The sequence below is a fragment of the Pristis pectinata genome, chromosome 20, assembly GCF_009764475.1.
Source record: "Pristis pectinata isolate sPriPec2 chromosome 20, sPriPec2.1.pri, whole genome shotgun sequence".
NCBI classification, from domain to species: Eukaryota; Metazoa; Chordata; class Chondrichthyes; order Rhinopristiformes; family Pristidae; genus Pristis; species Pristis pectinata.
In genome coordinates, this window is record NC_067424.1 from 34,684,770 (window position 1) to 34,696,927 (window position 12,158).

The window sequence follows — 12,158 nt, forward strand, 5'->3', positions numbered from 1 at the left end:
GTCTGTACTGTGCTGTAGTGTTCTATGTTCTATGACAGCTGAAGATGAAGACAACAGGGCAATGAGGCTCGTTGCCATCTGCTCCAATGGCAAATGTAGATTCCACACTGCCACTGCCCACAGGGAGGATACACAGCAGCCCTTGGGACTGCCGGGGGTGAGGCTGCGAACAACAAGGCGCAATTGTAGCAACCTGCTGAAACCCCTCTGCAAAGGAAAATCCCTGTTAATGACCACCTCTCCCTCTCTCTTCACCTCCAGTCCAAATCTGACTGTGGCTTCCCCCAACCAGTCAAAAGAATGATCCCCCCTTGGTGGGACAAAGCTAATGTGCGCAGGGAACGGTGACCCATCATGATTTTTATAAAATCGTGAGGGGCACAGGTAGGGTGGATGGTCACAGTTTTTTTTCCCAGGATAGGGAAGTCTAAAATTAGAGGGGACGGGTTTAAGGGGAGAGGGGAAAGATTCAAAGGGGACCAGAGGGGCAAGTTTTTCACACAATTTAATATAGTGATGAAAGGGATTCTATGATATATTTCAATATATTTGTATATTTATATATATAAAAGACATTAATTACATATTTATTAAATATATTACTATGATATATTCGTGTAGGAAGGCTGCTAATACCAAGGCTTTGAATGATCACTTTACTTCCATTGCACCACTTGTTCAGCTGGTCCTTACACTTGCTGTGGGTGGTGTCGGATCCAGTTATTTCCGAATCTGCAGGTTCTTTCAGGAGTCCAAGAATGAGTCGAAAACAACTTGGTGCTTCACAAAGTTTTATTAGAAAAGTTTAAAACAAAGAAATAGTGACAGAGCACATGGCACTAGCTTTACTACTGGGAGATGAGCCGAGACAAAGGAACTAAAGATGAGCTGGGGTGGTGGGGAAGAGAGCAAGAGAGGGATAGAGGCAAGAGAGAGATTAACAAAAAATGACACCTTTTACACCTGAGATTAGAGGTCCTCCTTAGCTAACAATAGTCCAATCAGAAAACCTATTAGATACCTGTGGCAAAACCAACCAATGAGAAAACACATATTCACCTGATGGACGAACCAATAAGCTAGGAAGCGGCCATTCCTTGTACAGCCACTTGAGGTGTGTTAAACACTGTACGTGTTAAAAAAACTACCTGAAACAGTCAAATCCAACAGTGGACTGGTGATGTGAATGTGATCTGGATTAGCAGGCCAGTGTGATCACTACCCGTCCATGAGGGACTGCACTGAACCCGGATGACCTGATGTGACAACAGTCGGTCTCCTGCTTTATTCCCGTCTCCGCCATCTGAAGTATGGAGTAGGAGGTTTGGGAAGGTTCGTGAGGGCTGTACTGCCTCGCCGCCTCTGTAAGGAACTCTCATTCATTCTCCTTCTCCTTCTAGACTGGAGGGTGCCTCGAACTGTGAACACTGGGGTGAGCCGGAACCCACTGAGTGCGGTGTACTCGCCGGCACAGGTCTCCCCCAGCAAGCTGAACAACGCCGACCCGAGCAGGGGCAGCCACTGGGAAGAGCCACTGAACCTCTCAAGCAGGTCAGAGGTCACAAGGAATTCCGTGGCTTGCTCATTACCTCCTGCACAAGAAGCGTCCGCCAACGGGAGAATTGCAGGTGAGGGCTTTAACAACGGTGGGGGGGTGGGGGGGCGACTTGAAGTTGGCAAAATCAGTAGAGTGCCCAACAGGGTCCTGTTAACGGAGGCACAAGATGCTGGAACTTGGAGCAACAAATGGTCTGCTGGAGGAGGTCAGTGAGTCGAGCAGCATCTGTCAGTCCTGATGCAGGGTTTTGGCCCAAAATGTCAACAATTCCTCTCTCACGAAACTGCTCGACCCACTGAGTTTGTCCAGCGGATTGTTTGATGCTTCTGCTAATCTTGTTTATCCTGTTTGCAAGAGAGTTTGGCTTTCCATTTTAAAAAAAGCATAAAAACCAGCCCGTTAGGAGCAGGAAAGCCCCAGGTTCAATCTCTACCTTTCTTTGTTATCTGACATTAATCAGGACGGAGCATGAAGTTGGCAGTTGGACTCAGGTTTTCTCAGGACATCCAAAGCAACTCCACCCCGAGAAAGGTCCACTCAAGTGATTAACTGTGTTTCTTGTTCAGCCGCTTGCCAGTACAGTAACTGGGGACTGGCATCCTTTCCTGGGTCAACTGTGTCTCCATGGATAACCTCTCATCTCTGTGTCCGAAGACCAGGGTTCATGTGTCTACCATGTAGACATAATCTAGACAGACACTTCCGTGCAGTGCTGAGGGAGTGCTGCACTGTCGGAGATGTTGTCCATTAAACCAAATCCTCAATTTCATTGGCAGTCTTTGAAGAAAGGCAGGCGACTTCTCCCGGCGTATCTTCGAATCGCATCAATAACATGGTTCAATTGCTTCCTTATCACATTACTGTGTGCGGCACTGTGTTGTGTAAAAATTGGTTGTCACACTTCCCACACTTCAGAAATCACTTTGGGATCCTTCATTGATCTTGGGACATCCTGAGACCATGAACAGCAACGTATAATGCAAGATTATTGTTTTAGTGTCACTGGAGCACCGTAACCAGAGTTGTTACAGGCCAAGTTTTTGTTTTCTTTATGTTACTCAAGCTAACTTTCATTTCATTTGACCCAAACAGTTCTTTCGGGTGAGACAGAGATTCACCTGCACCTCCTTTAATACCACCTACTGCATTCGGTGCTCCAAGTGTGGCGGCCTCTACATTGGTGAGACCAAATGCAGACTAGGTGACCATTTTGCAGAACACCTGCGCTCTGTCCATGACCACGATCTGCATCTCCCCGTTGCCAGTCACTTCAACTCTCCCTCCCACACTCTCACAGATATGTCAGTCCTCGGCCTCTTCTGCTGCCGGGAGAATTCCAAGCGCAAACTGGAGGAACAGCACCTCATTTTCCGTCTTGGAATCTTGCAGCCCAACAGCATGAACATTGAATTCTCCCACTTTAAGTAATCCCCACACCCCTTTCTTCCCACCCCACAACACCTCCCCCCCACCATGCCTCTTTTCTTCCCTTTTCTAGCCTATCTCTCTTTTTTCTACCACCTTTTTTTTCTCTCCTTGCCTTTGACCCATCCCCCGGTGGATCTGCTCTCCCCTCCTCCCCCGCACCTGCCCATCACTGTCTCTTACCTGCGTCTGCCTATCACCACCTTGTGCCCACCCCGCCTCCCCTCTTTTGTCCACCTATCACTGCTCTGCTTTTCCCTCCTATGTATCGGGCTTCCCCTTTTCCAATCTTCAGTCCTGAGGAAGGGTCCGGACCCGAAACGTTGACCGCCTGCTTTTCTCCACGGATGCTGCCTGTCCTGCTGAGCTCCTCCAGCATCGTCGTGGTTTTCATCTAGATTCCAGCATCTGCAGTCCTTTGTTTCTCTTTCATTTCCTCATCTTTCTTCCCTCAGTCCCTCTCTGTGTTTTTCACATTTAAGTTTATGTTTTCAGTCTTTTTCTCTTGTATAATGAGAACACACATTTCTCCTGTGTCAGGGACACAGATATGAACTGGCCCACTTTGTATGTGAGATAAGGCAGTGACGACAATCAAATATTAATGACTAATGCCATTATTGCCACTGACTCCAAGCCTCTCCTTGGCAACTGCCTGAGGCTGAATTTATTGAACCCCAAGATGATCTTCTGACTACTTCATTCGTGCAATTACATTTATTAGCTTGTCGACCAAACCTTGCTTATCTGCCCTCAGATCTTCTCACGTGGCTCAGTGTCAAACCTTGTTTCTTCAGAGTGCCTTGGGACATCTTTCTGCATTACAGGTGCTATATAAATGCAAATATGTCTTCTTAAACCACAACATTTCCAAACAATGAGGAACAGGTAAAACCCCTTACATCCATCCAACCAGTCCCATGGAAGCACAAATGTGAAGTCCTTACACCCACCCATCTCCTGGGAAATACGAAATAATCGTGGGCTAATGTGCCCATAACAGATCTGGGAAAAAACTCCCTGCCTCACTCTGAATGTGTTGCAGTGTCTCGATGTGAACCTTCACCTGCGTGAGTTTGTGTGCACACACGTGTGTGTGTGTGTGTTTGTGTGTGTGTGTGTTTGTGTGTGTGTGTGTGTGTGTGAGAGAGAGAGATAAAAGTGCACTAATGTTAACTCACCCTTTGTGTGTGTGTGTGTGTGTGTGTGTGTGTGTGTGTGTGTGTGTGTGTGTGTGTGTGTGTGTGAGAGAGAGAGAGAGAGAGAGAGAGATTCCTGTCTTCAGATGTCCATCAGAATGAGTTGGAATAACAAATAGGCTTGAGGAAGGAGGGAACCTATTGGAAGGATTGCCTGCAGCTGGTGCTAATTCCTAATGACCACGTTTCTTTTGCAGACTGCAGGCTGCTCTGGGATTATGTTTATCAACTGCTCTCCGACAGTCGATACCAAACATACATCAGGTGGGAAGATAAGGAATCCAAGGTTTTCCGTGTGGTGGATCCCAATGGACTGGCAAGTCTTTGGGGGAATCACAAGGTGAGCAGATTGACATTTCTGATTGGCAGTTCCATCTCCAAGAAGATCATGGCTTCCATATTAAAGGGGCTTTCAAACTGGTTTTAATTTAAAATTACAACTTTTTTACGTTAAACCTCACTTCTGTCACCTTCAACGAATATATTCCCCAATCAGCCATTTAATTAGTTAAAGATGGACTATGACATCACGATCTACCTTGTTGTGACCTTGCACCCTATTGCACTGCACTTTCTCTGTAGCTGTGACACTTTACTCTGCACTGTTATTGTGTTTACCTGTACTACATCAATGTACTCTGTACTAACCCAGTGTAACTGCACTGTGTAATGAATTGACCTGTACAATCGGTATGCAAGACAAGTTTTTCACTGTACCTCGGTACAAGTGACAATAATAAACCAATACCAATACCAAATACCAAAGTTGTCCAGTAGAACTGGAGCCAGTATGTCAGTTGAATGGCCTGGGAAGCACTTTGCCAGTTCATGGAACCTGCTCTACGATTCAATTATATCGTAGCTGATCTGCGTCTTAGCTCCAACTATCCACCTTGGTTTTGTAGACTCTAATATCCTCACAGAACAAAAATCCATCAATTTCAGATTAGGATGTTTCAACTGAGTGAACTTTTGGGTAAGGTAAAAATGCTGAGGGAGCTGATGAAAAATTAATCTGTAAGGTAAAGTCTACAGTAGGGTGTTCAATACAAGTGCTGAGAATGACAGGTCTTTTTGAAGCAAAGGCGTCAAGGGATGTAGAACTGAGGCAGCCCAAGTGGAGTTAAAATTCACATCACTCATGACCCTTTGATCCTCAGTCTCACAGGTCTAAAAAGCCCACTCTTATTCAGAATCAGAATCAGGTTTATTATCACTGATATATGTCATGAAATTTGTTGTTTTGCGGCAGCAGTACAGTGCAAGGCATCAAGACATAAAAATTACTACAAGTTACAAAAATAAATAAATAGTGCAAAAGAGGAATAATGAGGTAGTGTTCATGGGTTCATGGACCGTTCAGAAATCTGATGGCGGAGGGGAAGAAGCTGTTCCTGAAAAGTTGAGTGTGGGTCTTCAGGCTCCTGTACTTCCTCCCTGATGGTAGTAACATGTCACATGTGAATAACTCTTTGAAGAGGGGATTGATTTCAATCACATTCCAAAAGTGACTCTACACATGAGGAAGAAACAGAAACAGGAGTGGGCTCCACCCTTTAAGCCTGCTCTGCCAGTCATCAAGATCAGGGCTGATCTATTTTCCAACAATATCCACATATCCCTTGATTTCCATAATGATTAAGATGACGATTAAGATAAGATATCTTTATTAGTCACATGTACATCGAAACACACAGTGAAATACTTCATTTTTGCATGGAATATTCTGGGGGCAGCCTGCAAGTGTCGCCACGCTGCCGGCACCAACGTAACATGCCCACAACTTCCTAACCCGTACTTCTTTGGAACGTGGGAGGAAACCGGAGCACCCGGAGGAAACCCATGCAGACACAGGGAGAACGTACAAACTCCTTACAGGCAGTGGCCGGAATTGAACCCAGGTTACCAGTGCTGTAAAGCATTACGCTAATCGCTACACTACCGTGCCTGCTCTCAAGCATTGAAAATGCTTTCAAATCTATTGATTTAGATCTTGAATGAACTCGATGACTGAACTTCCACAACCGTCTGAGGTACCGAATTTTGATGAGACCTCCTTTCATTCTTCTGAACTCTAGAGGGTACATTCCCAGTCTACATAATCTCTCCATATACAGCAAACCCACCATCCCCACAACCAGTCTAGTGAAGCTTCACCGCATGCCCTCTGTGGCAGGAACATTCCTTCATATGTAAGGAGACCAAAACTGTGCAGAACACTCCAGATGTGGTCGCACCAAGGCTGTGTACAATTGCAATAAGACTTCCTTACTCCTATATTCATATTCTCCTGTAATGAAGGACAACAAACCATTTGCCCTGTTAATCTCTTGCTGCACCTGTACATTGGCCTTCAGTAACTTGTCTACAAGCACACTCAGGCCCCTTTGAACTTTAGCACTGCTCAATCTCTCACCATTTAACAAATACTCTGCTTTTCTGTTACATACACCAAAGTGGATGACCTCACATTTTCCCACATTATATTCCATCTACGTTGTTTTCACCCGCTCAGTCAGCTTGTCCACATCCCCTGAAGCCTCCTTACATCCTCCTCTGTACTCAAAATTGTGCCTAGTTTAGTGTTGTGAGCAAACTTGAAAATATGGCATTTGATCCTCTCAGCCAATTCGTTGACACAGTTGGTAAAAAACTGGGGCCCAAGCATCCATCCCTGCAGTATCCTACTAGTCAGAGCCTGCCAAGTTCAGAACAATCCATTTATTAGATCTTGGAACATAGAACATAGAACATAGAACAGTACAGCACAGAACAGGCCCTTCGGCCCAGAATGTTGTGCCGACATAACTATTCCCTCCTGCCTACATAGTGCCCATCCAAGCCCCACTTGAAAGCCCCCAATGAATTTGCCTCCAGCACCCTATCAGGCAACACATTCCAGGCATCCACCACTCTCTGTGTAAAAAACGTACCCCCCACATCCATTCTGAACCTACCCCCCTCACCTTAAATGCATGCCCTTTTTACTTTTACTTACTTACTTTTACTTACTTACTTATTACCACTTTTCACTTACTGTCTGATAACAATTCTCAATCCTTGTTAGTATATTACCCCCAATTCCATGTGCTCTAACCTTGTTGACCAACCTCCTGTGTAGAAACTTATTGAACGCCTTCCATATAGACCATGGAGCCATAGAGTTATACAGCCCTTCAGCCCAACTCGTCCATGTCGATCAAGTTGTCGACCTGAGTTGGTCCCATTTGCCTGTGTTTGGCCCATATCCCTCTAAACCTTTCCTATCCATGTACCTGTTAAATGTTCTTTATACCCACCTCTACCACTTCCTCTGGCAGCTTGTTCCATTTACCCAACACCTTCTGTGTGGAACAAGTTGCCCCTCAGGTCCCTTTTAAATCTTTCCCTCCTTCAACCTGTGCCCTCTCGTTTTAGACTCCCCTTACCCTGGGAAGAAGGCTGTGACCATCCACCTTATGTATGCCCCTCATGAATTTATAAACCTCTAAAGGGTCACCCCTCCAGGGGAAAAAAGCCTCAGCCTATCCAGTCTCTCCTTACAACTCAAGCCCTCCAGTCCTGGTAATGTCCTTGTGAGTCTTTTCCAGCTTAATGACATCCTCCCTATAGCTGGGCATCCAGAACTGCACACGATACTCCAAGTGCAGTCTCACCAACGACTTGTACAGTTGTAACCATGTCAACCTTATCTGTTCTATTTTACATGTTCCTACACTGGCCACAGCTTGACACCATATTAACAACATCACTTGGAAAGACCGCTGTTATTTTCACAGGATGAGTTCCTCATTTCATATTTGCCTATGACGTAGAAGGATGCCATTCAGCCCGTTGAGCGTATGTCAGCTTTCAGAGCAATGCCATCTGTCCCACTCCCTCATTTATTTCCCTGTGACCCCTTCTCTCTCAAATGCCAATCAGCTCCCAAGTCACCTACACACAGCGGGCAGTTAACCTGTGGGATGTTGGAGGAAACCGGAGCATCCAGAGGAAACCTACGCGGTCACAGGGAGGACGTGCAAACTCCGCACAGACAGCAGCAGTGGTCTGGATTGAACCCCGGTCACTGGAGCTGTACGTTTATGCTCGGGGGGGGGGGGGTGGGGAACAGTGGGTCACAGGTCCTCTTTTTGAAGGTGGTTTTCTTTTCTGTCCCGTACAGAATCGAGCAAATATGACTTACGAGAAGATGTCAAGAGCTTTGCGCCACTACTATAAACTAAACATTATCAAGAAGGAACCCGGCCAGAAGCTGCTGTTCAGGTGGGTGCGCTTGTGTCCTCCGTCTCTGGGCATCTTTGCAGAGGGGGTTCAGGGTCACACACAAACACTGTGTCATGAAATGGAGGCACAAGGGGACTGTTGGAATCTGGAGTAACACACAAAGTGCTCCCCCGTCCTCCCCCATCAGACTCCATCACCTTTGTCCCTTCCACCTATCACCTCCCAGCTACCGACATCATTCCCATCCTCCCCTCCCTCACCTGCCCATCATGCCCCTCACCTGGATCCACCTATCACCCGCCAGCTCTTGCTCCACCCCCTCCCCCCACATCTTTTTATACTGGCCACCTCCCCTCTTTCTTTCCAGTCCCGATGAAGGGTCTCGACCCAAAACGTTGACTGTCCATTCCCACTATAGATGCTGCCTGACCCACTGAGTTCCTCCAGTGCTTTGTGTGTTGCGCCGTGCCATGAAAGCCCTTCTAACCAGCAGCACCTCACTTATCAGCTCAACAAAGAGCACTTGAAAGTGACCAACTGCACAGGGCACCCTGAGCCTTGATGCTGAGACCTCTCACTTCATCCCAACCGGGCACTGAATTAAGGCCCTCTTGATCTATAAAAATCAGCATGAGACTGGCCAGTTCACCTACTTTCTCTCTCCTAAGACAGCAGGCAGATCACTGGAGCCCGACTTCACTCTTAAACCAAGAAGCAGCCCAAAATTTGGTGGGACAGAGGGAACAATAGAACGTTGTTGGCTTTGACTGGCAGCTTTCCTAGCAGCAAGTAGCGCAAGGAACATCCTGTTCAACCTGGCAATACAGCATTTCTAAGGGGAAAACACAATAGTAGACTTAGAAAAGTCTCTCCTGGAACCAACAAACACAATACCACCTGTTCAGGGAAAAAAACTGTATCTTGCTACATCGATATATAAGATTACTTGGGAGGGTAGAATCCCTGGGAGGGTAGAGCACTGGGTGTGGAAGGAGATGGACTGATCAGGTATCTGACTGTTGACCTTGCTACGCTCTTGAAGCATCTGACGTTGGAGAGCTGCTTCTACAGTAACCTTTCCCCTCGATCACGCGAATGCCTGGGAGCCCATGCGTCTCCGTTCTCATTGTAGAAGGAACCACTTTTTTAAAATACCACACCCGTGGTGCCTAACCAGATCTGGCCTTTGTACCTTTTAAAAAGGTTCCTGAAGACTCCGGAGGAAATCATCCATAAGCCCGACAAGTTGGAGCAACTGGAAATGCAGGAGCAGGATGGAGCAGATTTCAAAGAGGACACATTTGAACTGTCACCATGACAATGAAATGAAGAAGGCACTCTGCAGAACCCGGAACCCAACCAGTTCCTGCCACTCCTGATGGACACCTGTCAATCATGGCTACACCAGCTCCAAATAAACTCTTCTTTTCTCTCTCAAATGGTACTAATGTGAAGTTTTCCCTGCAATGGGGGATTGTGATTTTTGTTTGTTAATATTAGCACTACATTGGATCTATGCACTGGCAGAATATAAGTTAAATTGAGAAATTTGCTGTAACATTTCTGAAGGGAAATGGTGAATAAATTCTTAATACTTTGTACCTTTCCTGATTCTGGCAGACTCCCCCCTGTGTTTGTTCATCTCACTTAAAGCAACAGCCCAGAACATTGGAGCTGAAGCTTCATCAAGAGCAGATTCCCTCTTCATTCTCGGGCAGTCAAGTGAGGGACGGCACTGGTAGGTTAATCATTCTGGAGGTAGAGACATCAGTCACTCTGTTTTGGGTCCTTGATCTAATTTAGTTTGGCAGCCGGGCTACAAGGGCGTCAGGCATAGACCAGGGGCTTGTTCCTGGGCTCGAGATCAGAGAAGGTTAAGTTGGACTGTGATGGGATTGTGTCATACATGGTCAGTGGAGTGCCAGGGTAGCTGTAACCCAGATTCTCTGTAGCCCCAGAGAAGCACAATAATTATTCAGTACCTGCCTTTGGCTGATCTCTGTTGCAGTGAATCCCTAATTCCAACACAAGAACCCCATTTTCCACATCAACCAGGAAAGGCATTGGTTTCATTAACTATCTGCAGGATAAATTACCTCGTACATGTGGAGAAACTGTTTGATGATCAGATCGCAAGATATCTTTTAATCGACAATATTTCCGAGAGATTATCATTTCCCTATTTTGATGACCACTGTGCACTACAAAATTAATAGATGGTCCATAGGAAATTATTTTCACATACCTTCCCTTGCCGTAAAAATCCATTATCAGGCTTTTCTGTGTTTGGCCAGCTGGTATTTTGTAGGTGGCACAATGGCACAGCTGGTACAGCAGTTGCCTCACACTCCACCAACCTGGGTTCACTCCTGACCTCCGGTGTCGTCCGGCACGTTCCCCCCGTGACCACGTGGGTTTCCTCCGGGTGCTCCGATTTCCTCCCACAACTCAAAGACGTGCTGCTTGGTAGGTTAATTGGTCACTGCAAATTGCTCCTAGTGTGTGGGTAGTGGAACTGATAGGAAAGGGGGGAGAATAGGTTACCAGGAAAATTAGTGGAAGATTGGGATTGCTCTGTGAATCAGCATGGACTCAAAGGGCCAAATGGCCTCCTTCTATGTCATAAGGAAATATAGAAAATATAGAATATGGAAGATCTGATTATTAGACCAATTCATTGTCTTGCCCTGGCTCACTGCTACCACTTATCATTCCACATTTAAATTATTCAGACCATGTAATTTAGTCGGGGTACATGGATCTACAGCATGTTTATTCCAGCCTTTTGACAGTGATCACATTACCACTTCTCCAGGACTGCCTGTCTTGAAGAAGCTCTGTTCCTCTCTGCAACTGCCCTTCTGCCTGTCTCCTTTACCCTGCCCAATCTCAATGACCACTCTTTCCCTTCTTGCTTTTGCCTTTATCCTAGGCACCCCTCCTCTCCATGACTTAAACCCCACTTGTCCCCGCCTATCTCCATTCCGCTGAAAGGTTGTTAACCTGAGATGTTATGTCTGTTTCTCCCTCCATAGGCGCTGCCTGACCTGCTGAGGAACCCCAGCGTTCTCTATTTTTATTTCTCCCAGCCTAATGGACTGTGGTAAAAGGCCAAACTCAAAATGAATCAGCACATTTTGAATCTAGTTGGGAGTGTGGTGTGTGTAAACAGTGCAGAAGTATGTAGTATGTTTAAGATTCTCTCTTGCAACAATTAAAATTATCTCTCCAAATATCAAGAATAAGGTGAGTCAAAGCTCTTCTCATTATGCGAGGTTGACATTTAATGATTGTTAGAATTTGTGCAAAACCTTTTTTGCAAGGGAGAGATGCACTCAGTCTTTATGGTCTAATGTACACAAAGGGGTTGGTGAGATCACACATCTGGAGTATTGTGTAAAGTTTTGGTCTCCTTATCTTAAAAGGGTGTACTTGGCATAGAAGGAGTCCAGCAAAGACTCACTAGATTGGTTCCAGGGATGGCAAGCTTGCCTCATGAGGAGAGATTGAGCAGACGAGGCCCGTATTCTCTAGAGTTTAGAAGAATTAGAGGAGATCTCAGTGAAACTTACAAACTTCCCACAGGGATACAGACTGGATGCAGCCAGGGTGTTTCCCCTGGCTGAGGACCCTAGGACCGGGGGCACAGTCTCAGAGTGAGGGGCAGGCTGTTTAAGGCTGATAAGGAATGATTTCTTCAGTCAGGCAATGACGAATCTTTGGATTTCTCTAGTCAGGAGGACTGCGGA

At 46.1% G+C, this 12,158-nt stretch overlaps 1 protein-coding gene across 3 annotated transcripts in view; it reads left to right on the forward strand.

The window, feature by feature from the left end:
* etv7 (ETS variant transcription factor 7) overlaps positions 1-10,015 on the forward strand; it is a 56,173-nt gene extending 46,158 nt beyond the window's left edge. For all 3 annotated transcript variants that reach the window (XM_052034559.1, XM_052034560.1, XM_052034561.1), the window contains 4 exons: positions 1,401-1,628; positions 4,380-4,522; positions 8,348-8,448; positions 9,613-10,015. In XM_052034559.1, the coding sequence (XP_051890519.1) occupies positions 1,401-1,628; positions 4,380-4,522; positions 8,348-8,448; positions 9,613-9,727 (587 nt within the window). In that variant the 3' untranslated portion in view covers positions 9,728-10,015. The remainder of the gene's footprint in view (positions 1-1,400; positions 1,629-4,379; positions 4,523-8,347; positions 8,449-9,612) is intronic.
* Positions 10,016-12,158: the final 2,143 nt, after the last annotated feature.